The 17,802-nt window shown below is 34.6% G+C and overlaps 1 protein-coding gene across 1 annotated transcript; it reads left to right on the top strand.

Annotated features, from left to right (window-relative positions):
- The first annotated feature begins 7,273 nt into the window (after positions 1 to 7,273).
- LOC105033187 (UDP-glucuronate 4-epimerase 6) lies at positions 7,274 to 9,158 on the top strand. The gene is given in 3 exon segments (XM_010907876.4): positions 7,274 to 7,590; positions 7,592 to 7,920; positions 7,923 to 9,158. Coding segments are annotated over 3 exon segments (1,398 nt in total). The 5' UTR covers positions 7,274 to 7,393; the 3' UTR covers positions 8,795 to 9,158.
- The last annotated feature ends 8,644 nt before the right edge of the window (positions 9,159 to 17,802 follow it).

Consider the following 17,802-nt stretch of genomic DNA (forward strand, 5'->3'; position numbering starts at 1 on the left):
AATTTCAAGCAAGCAGCTTAAGATGGAGGGGTTCCATGCACCTAAAAATTGCAATAACTAAGGCTACTTAAGCAACCATACAATAACTTTCTCCACATTAAACTATCATTCCTTATTTAATGCCACCACATCACTTTCTTTTTTCTTTTCTTTTTGGTAGAACACCGCATCACTTTCTTTTGGTAACCTCCAACACGTCACTTTTATGTTTGTACCCTGCAATTTTACTATCACATTGCTATAGAAATTTTAAAACTCATAAAGCTCTGATAAAAAAATAAAATTCATCTAGAATGTTACATAAATAATCATATAAATTTATAAACTCTTATTGAGCTTAAATTTCTATAATTAATTACTATCCAGGACTACATCTAAAAAGACTAATCAAAAAATATTATTTAGATTCTTTGATCCTATATAAGTATTCAAGATTTTTTCAATAAATAACTGATGTGAGATAAAATACATATCCATATATTTTCAATAGACTAAGAGTCCTAATGTTTTAGGCCGACTAAAGATTCAAATTCATACATCCATTCATAAATATTAAGGTCGGATAACAATTTACGATCTTATCTGAAAAGAATAGGCGAAAGATGTTATTTGAATTTCTTGATTCTGTATAAATATCTAAGATTATCCTAATAAATAATCAATATAGGATTTAATATATGTCCATACGGTTTCTCACATTTACCATTAATAATTTAAAAGATGAATATCTTAGTGGCCTTTATGTACAATTGAAAATAAGATAATTAGAAACATTAGTTGGTTCATTGGGAACAAAAAAAAGGAAGGGCCAGGTATATTCCAAAAGGAATGAGATATATCAATCATTCCATTTAGGACTCATTTGGTTTGTGAAAAAAAAATTTCATCTCAAAAAGTATTTTTGGGAATAAGATTTTGATATATTTAGTTGATCATGAGAAAATAATTTATTGCAGAGTAGCTTATGTATAGTTGAGCATCTATTTTTCTGAAAAAATCATGTAAAATACTTATTATAGCCTTAGTAGATATAAGATCATATCTTTTTACTTCTAAATTTTATATAAATATTAATATAATATTTATATTAATATAAATATAATATTAATATATTATAATATAATATTAGACTATAGTAATTTATTATGTCAATATAATACTAATATATATTAATATAATATTAATATAATATTAATATTTTAATATAATAAATTTATTAGTATAGATATAAATATAATCTTAAATATCATATTATATTTATATAAATATTATATTAATATTAATAGAAATATTATATTAGTATAAATATTAAAATATTATTAAAATATAATATTATAATATTAATATTATATTTATATAAAATTAAAATAATATTAATATAATATTATATCATTATTCAATATTTTATCCTAACTATCCATTGATATTTTGTAAAATCTTAGCCGTTGTTTTAAAGGGGTATCTTGAGAAAGAACAAAGTAGCACTACTTTTTATTTCATTGAAAGTGCCAAAATCCATCCCCTCAATGAATTTTCACTTCTTATAAAATATAAAAAATAATTTTTTATGAAATTTTTTTTTTCATTCTCTCTCTTTTTAAAATACCAATCAAACAAGAGGCATCTTATCTATGTTTCAGAAAGTGCCCCTTCTCCCCTCCAATCTATCAAAGGGGTCCTTAGTGGCTGCTGACATCAAACTATCCTTTAAGAATTAATGACCATAGGAGCCTATCTAAAATAGCCATAAAGAGATTGGACCATCTCAGCTGATCCATATTTTCTATCAGAAATACGAGGATAGGATGAAACAATATATATATATATATATAAAAAAAAAATAATATATATATATATATATATACATATTCATCAGAAAAAGAATGATAAGCTTGAATATTTTAGGTTTACTATATTGATAAATGCCCGATACCGAAACAAATAGGACTTAGCTAAGATCTCCATGCCAAGATTGAAATGATGATCAGCTACTGCATACAAAAATGTATGCCTAAGTTGAAAAATTTAGATTTCCATATATCCTATCTTCAATTTAAAATATTACACACCATCATATAGAGTTGTAGCTACTTTGGCATTCAATATTAAAATTTTGTGCATGAGAACTACATGAGAAATTCTAGACATAAACAAGAGATTTTTTTTAAATATTATTTTTTATTATTTATTTTAAAAAATATCTCGATAGTCAATTTATTTTTCAATCTACCATCCTACGGTGCCATGCGTGAAATCATGGGTTCAACTCATGATTTCATGACTAACTCAGCTAGATGATGTGGCGCCAGTGATTCCAAAAAGTCATGATTTAAGGCACAATTTCATGATTTTTTGAAAACATGACTTTAAGACATAATTTTTTTTTATTTTTTTGAAAAAAATGATAGGTCTGGTATGATTTTCTTTTTCTAATACGGAGGTCTGCACGGGTCGGTTGGAGTAGGGTGTTTGCTGGGAAATGGAGAAAATGATGGGCCGGAGAGGGGAGGAGAGCCTGTTGGAGAGTGGAGCAAGCACCGTGCAAGGTGGAGACGTGGATGCAGGGGGTGTGTGTGGAGCCACGTCGTGATGGAGGAAGGGATGGAGGGTGGGTGGTGGGGTGAGCACGGACAAGCCACAGGCGGGCGTCCGAGGGAGAGGAGACTGCGAGCAGGTATAGGGCCAGGGGTGAAGGGTGCGAAAGAGTGATGGCTGGGCTGAGGAGCCATGGGTGGCATCAGAGGGGGTGGGCATGGGATGGTCGTGAGAAGAGAAAGATGGAAGATGAAGGAAGAAAAAAAAAAAAAAATTATGAGTTCAGATAGAATCCATGATTTTTATGAAATTATGAGTTGGACATGCAATTGCAGTAAAATCGTAGGTCCGAGCCCATAATTTTATTTTTTTAACCCTTTTGTCATATTGTCTGGCTATCAGGATTCGAAATCATGGAATCAATCCATCTTTCAGTTGAGATGGTGCTGCAACGTGTAGATGGTACATTCGAAAATAAATTCGAATCGGAGCCACTTTTAAAATTAATTATTAAAAAATAATATTTAGAAAAAAAATTTCATAAAGAAGCGAGCAATGAATGAGTACCTGAATTTAGACTGAGAATTGCACACCTTTCTAGGGGAGTGGAACCTTCTCCTTGGTTTCCGGCTTTCATTCATTTCACACATGCGGCGATGGAGGTGGTGCCGATTCCCCTCCTGTTTGGAGGACCGGACCGAGATATAAACCCAAGCACACCAGTCTCACCGCCAGGCCGAGAAGGCATGTGCCCTACCCTCTTTTTCTATTGGTTTTTTTGGTAAGTAGTGCCCTTCTTCACATTTGTCGCGGGGGGTAGCCAGGAAACCATGCCCCTGTGGGGTAAAATTGGGTACTTGCTCACGTGGGGTGGCAGTCTGCTGCCATTACGCGGCAAAGCATGTGATTTCCACTCCAAGGCCGACTCATGGCTTTATCGCATTCCGTAAATTTGTACGAAATTATCGAAATAAAATAAATTTGGCCGGTTATGAACACAAATTTAATTAAATTAAAATTTTATACTAAAAATTTTACATCAATAATTTAAATTATTGAACATGATCTATCACTACAATACTACTTGCATATCTATAAAATAAGATCATATAATTTAAAAATTTTTATCTTATACATCAAATAATTAAAAATTAAATAATATAAATAAAATTAGATATATTTTTTATTATTTGATGCATAGATTAGGATCTTCAAACTATATTGTTTTTGATGTACAAACATTCAATTATTTGGACATCGATCTATGACTCTCGTTGTCTAGTTTTGATCTGAGTTAATTTGAGTCTAGATTTGATAGATCTTATCCATATTAATCTCTATATATTATACATACATACGTACATATTTATTTATTTATTAGTCTTCTCTTCTATAAAAATATTATTAATCTAAGATAAATTCAAAATAACTAAAGAAATCAATGTAACCTTAGCACATGGATCACATAAATGGTTACCATAGATGAAAAAGATGGAGAAAATAGTTGTTATGCATTATCAATCAGCATGCATATTGTTTGGAACATCGGCAATCACTTAACATACATTATGATAAAATGTAGTTATATGATTTAGCGAAATGAATATTGCTGATGTAATCTTTTAGTTAAAAAGATAAAAAAATCATCGTCAGGTTTTTCTAGAGGATAGCTTGAAGATATTAATTAAAATGAAGAGACTAATTTAGAGTAATCCAATCGAAAAGAAGCGGAAGCAATATCTTAAATTTGTTCAACTCAAGCATCTCAGTGTGAATAACAAAAAATGAGAAAATTGTAAATAAAGTAGGGCTCTAGCTAGATTTTTTATTTTTTATTAACTTAGTAAAAAATTGATTATAATATCTTTATTTATAATGGTAAGGTCAACCTTTATAAAATTTTGGTCTGATTCTTCTTTGGTTGGAAGACATTATAACTTTTCTAAAATAGTCTTGATTAATAGAAATAACATGAAAAGACAAAATTATTTTGAATCTAAATCTCGATTTTTATATTAATTTTATCTTATTTTTTTCTAAATTATAAATTATATATAATTAAAGTCTCATTTGAAACTTTGATCAATTTATTTTAGGTCCAAATATTGTCATATGTAGGCCAATTGTTCCATGCATCAAAGTGTTTAGACCCTCACAATACTTGTTAAGAATTTCATTTTGGAGCCTGATACGGCAAAAACAAACGCCGAATAACTCTCTTTTTTTTTTTTTTTCCGATGGAAGCCGAATATATAACATATTGTAGCCTTAGATATTTAGGTCATCTTACTCTAAAATCCTGTGGAAACCTACTTCAGATGACGGGAGGGGTCCACATAGATCTAGTGATCCTCTCATCGATCGTAGATATATATTTGCAAGACACCACACATGAAAACGTCGGCTTTAAAGTACGAAAAGGTTTGCTGCCATGAAGATAACAATAAATTGTGTTGACTGATATTAAAAAAAAAAAACAATTGACGTATCTTGGCGAGCAAATAGATTGTCTTGCTCAAATAATGTGCACCTCCAGTTCATACTTGGGCTTTATCTAATCATCAACGTAACCCTAATACCCAGTTGTGTCACATATACAGCTTTCAACAGTTGTCTGATGTTACTGAGGTAGTGATTTTAAGTACGAAATAGATGGTCCATGAATCGCCTGGGACAGGATGTCGCTTCTTATAACCTACTTGAGAATTTCATTTGCTCTCTTGTGGATAATGCTATACACAATGTTGGCACCGTGAGAAAATATACTAAAACTCGTCACCTATTCAAGCTGCACGAACTTATGTAGCTTAGCCTGTAAATGACCTACTTTGTCTTAAACAAGGACAAAACCAACTCATGTCATCACACATGAGGAAAAATTCAAAGTAATTATAGCCTCCATTGTGTAAGACTAAAGAGGTGCTCTTTTCTCACAATAGAGGCCTGCATCTTATCAATTTATGGCCCTACGATACATGAGGTACCAATGAAGTGCATATCAAAATGAAGGGATGTACCTTTAAATTTCATAATTTTGTTAAATTTTATGACTTTATCGAGTAAGAGATCCAAAGATGGAGCAGGAGAGAATTTGCTAAATTCTTCACCCACTAGAAACACCATCACTTGTGGTTAGAAACTTGGACATATCAACAGTCAATTTAGAATATTTTGGAGCAAGGTTGTTAATGAATTACTATTGTGTTTCAGATGTCTCGATTAGATAATAATCTGTGTAATTTGATAGTAGAAATTGTGCATTGCTAAAATTATAAATTATTTTATAATAATTATGCAGCTAGCGAAGTAAGTCCAATGATGCAATCAAAATGTAAACTATCAAGTGCAAATATTAGCCATCGTAAATTAATAATATTTATTATCCATTTATATGGGCAATCTAGCCAGCACTTTGGTCATTATTTTGGTGCGAGGTGAACAATAAATAAATAAATAAAGATATAAAAAATACTACTTTTTACTGCTTTTCGACGGTATGTCCATCATTGTCACCAGTAGCAGATAATATTTTTTACTAAAAACAGTGAAGGCCTCAATGTAGACTTGATAAGATATAAAGATGGCTACTCATGCAAAAACAAAAAAGCCGATGAGGCTGGTGGACTTCCAATGGGAAAACAAGATGGCCGTTCGTGTTTTCGCGTATGAGCTGTGTTCATAATTACAGCAAACAACACTCTTAGAATATGTTGTTGCCACGTATCCAAATACAGATGTTCCCCGCTGTTCGGTCCATTGAACATAATCAAACCCACGTTTTTTACTCTTATTATTCTGCCGAGTAATTAAAGACTACCTCCTCTGCCTTCCAACATTGGTCGCATGGCCTTCCATGTTTCCGTGCTAAACATCCAATTCATTTGAAATGAAAATAATATAAATATTATCTGAACTATTTTTATATTTAAATTAATTTAAATATAAAAAAATTGATGATCTAATTAATATTCCATATCTATATATATTATAAAAAAATAAAAATAAAATAAATATAAATAATAATTATTCGATTCATATCCGAATCTATATATAATTTTATATATCATTTATTAATTTTTAAAAATATATATAATTATATAAACAAATATTAATTTAATTTATTCATTATTTATCATATTTTTGATTATATAGTAAAAATTTAATTATCTAAATTATATGTATAATTATATTCATATTTTTAATATCTGAATTATATTGATCCATTTAAAATAAATATATATATAAATTTTTATATTTAAATAATATTTATATTTATATTTATATTTATTAAATAAAATATATATGAATATAATTCGATGATATTCGTGCCATATTCGATTCGGTTTCAGCCCAGCAATCCACATACCAACAACCTGACACTCGTATAGTCACCCCCGGTGCACGTTACTTAAACTCTTCCACCAAACTTTGACCCTAGGTACCACGGCATAGACCCATGTATCCATCCCTTGTTTACGTTCCAAACACTTAAAAAATTACTCCAGACTCCATTTTCTAGTTTATAAGCTATTGACTTCACCTCAGTAGTGACAGTCTGATGGTAAAAAGAGAGACAGCGAGCAAGAACGAGAGCCCAGATGATGTATTCTGCACAAACGCAAATAATAAGCACCAGAAAAAGAAAGGAAGTGGCTTCCAACCAACACCAACCTCATCATGGTCCCCACCTCTCTCTCTCTCTCTCTCTCACTCGCCGCTCCTTTATATCCATCCCTCTCCTCTCTCCACTTCCTCCACCACCTTCCTCTCCCCCTCACCACCACCACCGCCACCGCCACCACCAAAGAGGTCCAAAGCCTTCCCGGGCTCAGGTCACCGCCCCCAGTGAAGAAGGATCATGGCTCCTCTGCCGGACACGAGCAAGACCACCAAGCTAGAACGGTATAACAGCTATCTCCGGCGAGTTAACACCACGAAGCTCCTCGCCACCACCTCCAACCTCCTCTTCCGCGCCACTCTCCTGACCGCCGTCGTCCTCATCCTCCTCTTCACCCTCCACTACCCTCCCCTCCTTGCAGGTCACCACCTCTCCCCCCTCCGCCCACTCCCACCGCAGCCTCCTCTCCTCCCCCTCCTCTTCCTACGGCGGCGCCGCCTGGGAGCGCAACGTCCGGCGATCCGCCACCCCACGCCACCCCGGCGGCCTCTCCGTCCTCGTCACCGGCGCCGCCGGCTTCGTCGGCACCCACTGCTCTCTCGCCCTCAAGAAGCGCGGCGATGGTGTCCTCGGCCTGGACAACTTCAACTCCTACTATGATCCCTCCCTCAAACGCTCCCGCCAAAACCTCCTCTCCCGCCACGGCATCCTAGTCCTTGACGCCGACATCAACGACTCCGATCTCCTCATTAAACTGTTCGACGTCGTCCCTTCTCTCACGTCCTCCACCTCGCTGCCCAGGCCGGTGTCCGATACGCCATGCGCAACCCCCAGTCCTACGTCGCCTCCAACGTCGCCGGCCTCGTCTCCCTCTTCGAGGTCGCAGCCAAGCACGCCGACCCTCAGCCCGCCATCGTCTGGGCCTCCTCCTCCTCCGTCTACGGCCTCAACACCGCGGTCCCCTTCTCGGAGCTCCACCGCACCGATCGCCCCGCCTCCCTCTACGCCGCCACCAAGAAGGCGGGCGAGGCCGTCGCCCACACCTACAACCACATCTACGGCCTCTCCATCACCGGCCTCCGCTTCTTCACCGTCTACGGCCCCTGGGGCCGCCCCGACATGGCCTACTTCTTCTTCACCAAATCCATCCTCTCCGGCAATGCCATTACCCTCTTCAAGACCCGCGACGGCGCCGACGTCCAGCGCGACTTCACCTACATCGACGACGTCGTCAAGGGCTGCCTCGGCGCGCTCGACACCGCCGAGAAGAGCACCGGCAGCAGGGGCGGCAAGAGGCGCGGTGCCGCGCAGCTTAGGGTCTACAATCTCGGCAACACGTCGCCGGTGCCGGTGGGGAAGATGGTTGCTATCTTGGAAGAGTTGTTGGGGAAGAAGGCGAAGAAGAACGTCGTGACGATGCCAAGGAACGGCGACGTGCCGTACACCCATGCGAACGTTAGCTTGGCGGAGAAGGACTTCGGATACCGGCCGACGACCGACCTCACTGCCGGGCTCCGGCGGTTCGTGAAATGGTACGTGGAATACTACGGGGTGACGGCTTCCCATGCTAAGGGGAAGGGGAAGGGTGGTGTCGGCGGGGAGCGGAAGCAAGTGGATACGGCGGGGGTTGCGTCCGCGTAGGATGCGACGGGTGTCGGTGGGCGACGCATGGACATTAGCAAGTGTGTACTATGATGGTACTATTAGGAGCCAAATGGTAATAAAGATGGCGATAAGGCGTTAGATACTGTCTAAAGGGCAAAAAAGGTAAAAGGAAAAAAGGGAATTAAAGGAGGTCCTGGGATTGAAGAAGGATGACATCTCAGATCCTCTTCTTTTTTTTTTTTTTTCCCACTTCTTTTGGTTAGTTTTCCAACGACTTGTGCAACTTTGTGGATTCGGTTTGTCAAAGGAAAAAAAAAAAAAAAAGAAGGAAATGTTTTAGTGTATGGATGTAAATCCATACAGTTTTAGTTTATAATACGTGCGTATTGGTCTTGTCTTATCCCATTTCCCTGTGATTCCTTCCTTCCTCTCTTATATCTCATTAACCAAAAAAAATAGTAATTAATTAGTTAATTGGTAATTAGTTATTATTAACTTTTGGTGGTGGAGGTGGTGGGGGTAGTGGCAGCTTGGAACCAACCGGCAGCCATTGGTGTAGGACTCCAGGTGGCGAAGTTGGCCTTCCATTTGAGGACTCCGTCGACGTTGACCCCGGAGGCGGCGGATCTCCTTGTAATTCTTGAGGGCTTCGGTGGGAGGGTGGGGGTTTGGGTTGTATCCTTCCAACGAATGAATGATTCACTTTCTTTGACGACGCCAACCGTTGGATCATGCAAAAGTCCTTCGAGAGCTGCGCAGGCTGATGGAAGAGGAGACCGGTTGGAGTGCTTTGCGCGCGATCCAATGGTTGCAGTCGCGAAAGAAGATCCAATCATTCCTTTGCCGTTTGATGGTAGACGGCAGATAGTTTTAAGCATACGCCTCGGCGGATCTTAAGCATACGTCTCGGAAATTGTGGTTGGTGTCGGGTCAACCTTAACGTATTAATTTGAGTTTGCGTGACTGGTGAGCTGGACATTTGAAGATTTTTTTGACTGCTGTATCAAAGGTGGAGAGGTTTGGGTTACCATTAAATGGCTTTGGTCTCTCGACTGAATGAGCAACTTATCCATACATCACTAGGGCATGGGAGGAGAAATTGTACCATGAACCCTGCTAACCATGCATCTCGATTTTGCTGGGCTCCATATGTCATGTACTTATCTTGAATTGTCGCCTCATGCACCTTATCTGCATATTGTACACCACTGATATGATGTACATAAAATAAGATATAATTTTTCAAATAGAATATTTTGCGAGTTGCCAATATTAGATCATGGTTGTATCTTTCTCATTAAAAAAAGATTCATCTTCTTTCGCATGAATTTTTATGATTAGATCATCCATTAATTATTTTGAGATTCGTCCAAATAAATGAATGATGACCTTGAAGTGCTCTAAGATTAATATGTATGGTAGATGATCCAACGATAGATTCGTGTAAAAAAAAGATGAATTCTTTCACATGCAGGATACAATCCCATAAGCCATTTATGGGCTAGGGATGTAACTTTTGCATAAAAGAATTAATGATTCACTTTCCTTCCCGTGAATCTATTGTTACATCACATATTGGTGGATTGGTTTGAGATGCATGCAGTTGGATGAAAACCGTAATTAAGAGTGCTTTGATATCTGTTTGGCGGGTGATCCAATGGTGGTTTTACATGAGGGACGTTCTTTCGCATAAAAGATACAACCCTGATCCACCGTTTAATAGGGTGTGGGAAGATTGGGGCCCTGAACGTCACTCACATTTTACGGATGCGCCAGGTGACATAAAAAAAAGTTTACCTTGTCAATGATATGGCCTCATGTGATGCATGTTCGCATCACTTCTACGTTTTTGGTACAAAATAACAGTGCTTTTCTTAATATAAAAAAAAAATTATTTATATAAATAATTAAAATTTTAATTTATTTATCAGATTGATGTAAAAATGATAAAATATCATTTTGAATGACGTTTTATTATCGCCACGTCACACCCTATTTTTCACGTAGACGACGTCAAAAAAAAATTAAAAAAAATTATCAAATAATATGATCTTTTTAAAAACATCATTTGAAATGACGTTTTTAAAAACGTCATATTATTTGATGATTTTAATTTTTCTCTAAAAAAAATAAAAATAAAAATAAAAAATAAAAAATTTAAATTTATAAAAAAATAAAAAATTTTAATTTTGATAAAAATAAAAATTATCATTTAAAATTAGTATCCCCATTTCAAATTATTTTTTAAAAAAATATCTAAAAAAAATTAGTGAAAAAAAAATTAAAAATATCATAAAAAAGAATTAAAAAGAAATAGAAATTATAATTCTAAATTTTAATAAAATAAAAAAATTAATTTTAATTCAAATAAAAATCATCATTTCAAATTACAATCTCCTTTTCCAATTAATTTTTTTAAAAAATATCATAAAAGAAGAAAAAAAATGAGAAAAAAAATAAAAATTATAATTTTAAATAAATTTTAAAGAATAAAAATTTTAATTTTAATTCAAATAAAAAAGATAATTTTAAATTATTTTATCCATTTAAAATTAATTTTATAAAAAAATATCTCAAAAAGAAATCTTAAAAAATTAAAAAATTAAAAAATACCATAAAAAAAGAAAAAAATGAGAAAAAATAAAAATTATAATTTTAAATTTAAAAAAATAAAAATTTTAATTTTAATTAAAATAAAAACCATCATTTCGAATTACTTTTCCCATTTCAAATTAATTTTTTTTAAAAAATATGTCAAAAAAAATAAAAAATTAAAAAAAAGTGCAATAAAAAAGAAAAATATTTAAAAAAATAGAAAAAAATAAAAATTATAATTTCTAATTTAAAAAAATAAAATTTTTAATTTTAATTAAAATAAAAAATATTATTTCAAATTACTTTTTCCATTTCAAATTATTTTTTTTAAAAAATATTCCAAACAAAGAAGTAAAAAATAAAATAAAATAAAATAAAAAATAAAAATTATAATTTTTAATTTTAAAAAATAAAAATTTAAATGTTAATTCAAATAAAAAATATAAATTCAAATTATTTTTCTCATTTAAAATTAATTTTTTTTAAAAAAATATCCCAAAAAAATCTTAAAAAAATAAAAAAAATAAAAAATATCATTAAAAAAATAAAAAAAATTATAATTTTAAATTTAAAAAAATAAAAATTTTAATTTTAATTCAAATAAGAAACATCATTTTAAATACTTTCTCTATTTCAAATTAATTAATTTTTTTTTCCATACCGCACCGTACGTAGCTGTTCGTGTCTATATCAGATCGAGATGTACCAGTACGGTCTGATTCATCTCATAATTAAATTATTCAAAATATTATTATTATTTACGTTATAATTTTTATAGCTCTTTTAGCATAACTTTTTCTCTCCTAATATTCTGAGACATATTAGAGTATGTGTATCCATATCCACAAAGCATAATATCCGATGACTTGAAATTAAATAATATAAAATAAAATTAATAATTAATAATATTAAATAGAATAAAAATATCAAACGTACAAAAAATAGTACAATAAAAATTTAAAAATACTAAGTACAAATCTAAAAAATACTAAGTCCCACAAGAACGTCGTGGTGCCCGTGGTCGCTTGGACCTTCTCAGAAAGGTCCTCAATAGCTGCTCCTGCTCCTACTGTGATGGCTCCTCCCCTATATCAGTGGAGGAGGTCTGTTAGTCATACTGCTCAGAAATAACTGATGCTGTCGGATCATCTACGGACTGAGCGATCCGTTCAACCCTCTCATCTAGATACACGGATGGGCCTGAAAAAAAAATATCTTACTCATGTGGCTAACTGATACCCAGTGATATCATCTGGGGGATGTAGAAAAAAGAACGCACTATCATCTGTGGATCAAAAGACGGTGACATCTGTGCAGCATCTAGTGATGACATCTGCGGAATATGTGATGATGGCATATGTGGAACATATGGTGACGACGTATATCTCATATCTGGCGCATCGACTGCTCCATACCAAGGCGCACAGCTATATAGATCAACATCAATCGCCATCAATATTTCGAAACTTGTTCTCTCTATCTCACGCAGTATCCGAATCCGTTCGTCCTCATCAGTCGTAGATGAAGCACGACGAGCGTCCAACACAAGATCCGACATAGAATCAGTCTACAAAATAAAAATAAAACAGTCAATATACTGTAAAATATAAAACAAAAATATAACACAAACAACATAAACTAATTTTTATAGTCTTACCAAAAGACGCACAACAGAACTCTCGCTCTCGTATCCAGAAACTGCATACCGAGGCTGTCCAATGACTCGCACTGTAATGCTAAAAAATCAAACCATGTAGTCATCGGTATATGAACGGCCTCTCAAAATAGGATCACCATGAATAATGTGATCTCGACGTGCATCCCAAATATCGATGTTCTCTGTATGTCTGATACGCCAGTCAATACGAGCTCTCCCTCGTCGATCAATACGATGAAGTCCCTGACTGGTATCAAACTACTCTGGGATGCCCTGAATCTGACCAAACTGTCACAGGACACGATCGAAAAGATATCACTCTATCACATCAAAATAAATAAGTGACACCCTAGCAGTCCATATGTCATGTCCAACTGTACACATCTGCGGCAATATAGCCAATATCTCATCTGTATATAGCTCTTACAAAAATTGATAGAGTTAAAATAAAAAAAATTAGTAAGCTAAAATTTTAATAGATTATGAATACTGTAAAATGATATTTATAAAAAATTTAAAATTTACCTATCTATATGTATCAACTAATGTATCCAACTAGCACCTATAAATCCGTGCCACTCTCGTCGATACGTGATGAACGTTGAATGCAACGTTCCATCTGTTTCACAATCTACTCATGTTAAATAAATTTTATCAAATTTAAAATAGTAAGTTTCAAATAAAAAAAATAATATTTTTATACCTATATCCCAATGGTCCGTCTAGTCTGAATGGAACATCAGGATCATCTGCTCTGATGGCATCTCGAGCAACTGTCGTTGTAATGGACTGATAGTCGGCATACGCTCCCATACTTAAATCTGCAAATTTCAAAAAAATCGTACATGATATACCCAATGTTTGAAATATAATTGAATATTAAAAATAAAATTTTTAATTCACATACCTATAATAATACAAGATAACCACCAATCTCACTCTGATCAGCATAAGAACCCCGACACATAGCTCTGTACAGGCAAGCTAGTACTGTACTGCCCCAACTGAGTCTACGAGCGAAGTTTAAATCCTCTAATAATGACAAAAATATCAACTTCATCTTATTCGATGAAGTATCAGATAACAGGACACCACCTAACAACCGCAGCATCTGACCCCTAATATATTGCTGCACCATCTCCTCTGGTGCATCATCCGCAATATGAAAATATCGATAACGATCATCCAAACACTCAATCCTGAGTCGTGAATGATCGAAAAAATATGCGTCGGGCTCAAATCCTAGCAATCGCAAGCACAAAGCCTGCCACTCCGAAATGGTAAGCGTGGGATCAACTTCGGTAATTGAATCGCCATCAACTGGTAGTCCAGTAAGGATGCTGACATCCTGTAAAATGATGATCGCCTCACCAAATGGAAGATGAAATGTGTGCGTCTTTGGACGCCATCTCTCAAGCAAAGCAGTAATAAGACCAACGTCCATCTGTATACGACCAATCTGATATACTCCATAAAATCCAAGATATCGTAAATAATCCAGCACTCTATGTGGGATATCCTCTGTCCTCCAGAAGTCAGCATCGGATCGTCATAGATGAAGGTGTCTGGGCTCCTGCAATAAAATATAATAATTAGATAATATATATAATTTTTTTAAAAAAAATTTAAGTAATAAATAGGATTAAAATGCTTATGCTGCCATCTAAAATAGTCTGTGATCGATGATGCTCCTGAAATATAAAAATACTGCTGTCTCAAGGATCAAGATACCGTGGATCGTAAGCCATAATACACTAATGAATCTAAAATAATGATATTATCACAAGTGTATTAAAAAATAAAAAATATGATAGCCATTCATTTTATGAGAAATATATTTTAAACACAATATTGTCACACAATACAACTTAAACACAAAATTCAGTTCATCTCAGGATATTAAACACGTATATTCAAATACAATCTCACAGAAATACATAAAATAATGATGAAAATATATCTTCGGAGCCTTTAATTTCTTCCACTGCTTGAAGTTGAAGTGTGTTGAAGTATCCTAAGACAGCGATGGCTGTCATGACCCTATTCCTTACAAATGTCACAGTGGTTCTTACTTCTTATTTGCCTATCATCCATCTCATTTCGTAGTCTTGTTGACTTTGATCTATCTTTCTGCTTGGGTCTCAAACGATGATGATCAGGAATACATTTGAAGATATGTATATGCATCCAATAATATTCATGTGGTAATGGACTAAAGTCACCGCTCCAAGCATTCATATATGCTGTAATTGTATATGCATCATCTACAAAACTACTAAAATGTACAGCAATTTCTTGACACACAGCTAAAATATGTGAACATGGATATTTATACATACTCCACTTTCCATAAGAATATTTTCTTTCAGTTAAAGTAATAGTATAGAAATTTTCTCCACCTCGTAACCCTGCACAGATCGGTTAAGACACCATAGCACATGCCATCATCATGTGCCAACGTCCACTTCTCCTTTTTTATCTCGGACAACCAGCTCCAAGCCTCTCATTCACTATTCTGATCCTACCCATGATAAAGTGGAACTGGCGAACTTGATGAGTGCTTCCTACTTGCCATACTGCTCTTTTCAGCTGCACATTTTTAAAATGAGTGTTGAAATTACTGCATATATGTCTTAAGCAGTATCAGTGATAGGCACGTGGTGGACTCCATCCAATAGACTCATCTGTGATGGCATTTAATATATCTGGATACCTGTCAGAAATTAAGCATATTCCATTTCTATCTTTAACAATATGTGTTCTGAGTTGGAAAAGAAACCAACTCCAACTTACAGTCGTCTCCTCATCCACAATTGCATATGCTAATAAAAATATCCCATTCTCTACATCAATTTTTGTTGTAATTAACATCTTACCTTTAAACTTTTCATATAAGTGCATACCATCAATGCTGATTACAGGCCATCAGTGCGTAAAACTCTGGATAGATAGTTTGAAAGCCCAGAAAATATAATTTAAAACTCGGACATTGAAATTCACAGTTTGAAAAAAATTCCATGAAACAACTGTACTGGGATTTGCATGTTGAAGTGCAGCCATATAATAAGATAATTTAGCATAAGATGGCTCTCATTCTCTATAAATATCAGCCAATGCCTTCTGCTTTTCACACTATGCTTTCCTGTATGACACTGTATATTGAAATTGATTATTAACGGTTGCCACAATAGCTTCAACTTTAACACCGGGATCTTTCTCAATAATATGTCGGACTAGTGTGCCAATCATCCTTCCACTGACATATTTGTGGTTCGACTTAACCCCGTAAACAAACAAGTGTGAGGACCCTCATATTTTGTGATTTGAAAATATCCATATTTTTTCAACAATACAGCACGAAGCCTCCATTTATAATTTTGAATATTATTTGATGATGCGCATCGTACGGACTATAATTTCGAATGCGACTAAACTACATTGTATATCCGATGCTTCATAATGTGATAAAGATCAACAGCTCTCCTTACATAATCTTTACTCTCAAATATTAGACCTTTAAAAATTCAGTCATCGAGAAGTCTCAAAACTGATAGTCAGAGTTCAATCTTCGACCAGCACTAACACAACCACCATCATCTAAATTTATATCGTTAAAAAATTATGGAGGTTCGTGCAACTGAGGTTGAGGTTCTTCCACATTAATATTAGTCTGAACATCTTCATCATCATTCTCATCTTCACCATCATCATCATTACTGCTACTGTCCTCATCCATCCAATAGTCTTCATCTCCATTTTCATCTGACTCAAAGCCTAGATTATCAGAATTTATTTCATTGACTACCCAGTCATCATTCTCTATATGAGTGTCATCTCCCGCACTTACCACTACTTCTAGCAAAGGAGAAGTCACCATAGCAGAAGACATAAGAGAAGTCACCATAGGACTCTGAATAATTAGACAACTAGGGCCGATAGTAGTGGAATATTGTTCTGCAAATACGGCTTCAACACTATCGGTTTACACCATAGGAGTTACGAAAGATGAGGAAGGCCCAACATTATTGTCTGCTTGAGTTAAAAGCCGACTATAGTATCTAAAGCTCGGTACATCTTCCTTTTCAATATATAATTTTAAAAATCGATATTCTGAATATTTCAAAGGAAAGATCAGTATTTCTTCGACATCTTCATCGTTATCAATTGAAACTAAGATATAATTACTCTGCATTAACTATCCCGATAGATTAGGAGATTTTTATTATAATTTTATTTCATATTTTTCTTTGTCTACAGGAATACTGCTGTATAAATGGTCCAATAATTCTTGATGTGATAATGATGAAGATACTCTAATTATCTGATTTGCAGGGTGACTGTACTGCACACCAGTTTCATCATTCTGTATCATGCCATCATAATACAATAGTACACGAACTCAAGTACTAGCCATTTTCTCAGAGAAACCTATGACAAAATCAAAATCAAAATATTTAGTATTACTAATTATTTTATCATTTCAAAAGATTTACATGATAAATACATCATATCATCAACAAATAGGTACAGATAAATCCTATCCCATTCGAAAATTACATTAATTCTATAGGCTAATTACATTAATCAAACGATACACAAAAGAGACCACAAAAATTCTGACAGTATTTCTCCTGAGTTCTCCCCACACGACTGAAAATGTGTGAGGAGAATTAAAAAAAATACTGTCCGAAATTTCTCTCGAACCCTCCACATATCATTCGAATAATGTAATTACCTATAGAATTAAATGTAATTCTCAAACTGTCCAAACTGAATAATCAATTGATCAATG

This window comes from Elaeis guineensis, chromosome 7 (genome assembly GCF_000442705.2).
Source record: "Elaeis guineensis isolate ETL-2024a chromosome 7, EG11, whole genome shotgun sequence".
NCBI classification, from domain to species: Eukaryota; Viridiplantae; Streptophyta; class Magnoliopsida; order Arecales; family Arecaceae; genus Elaeis; species Elaeis guineensis.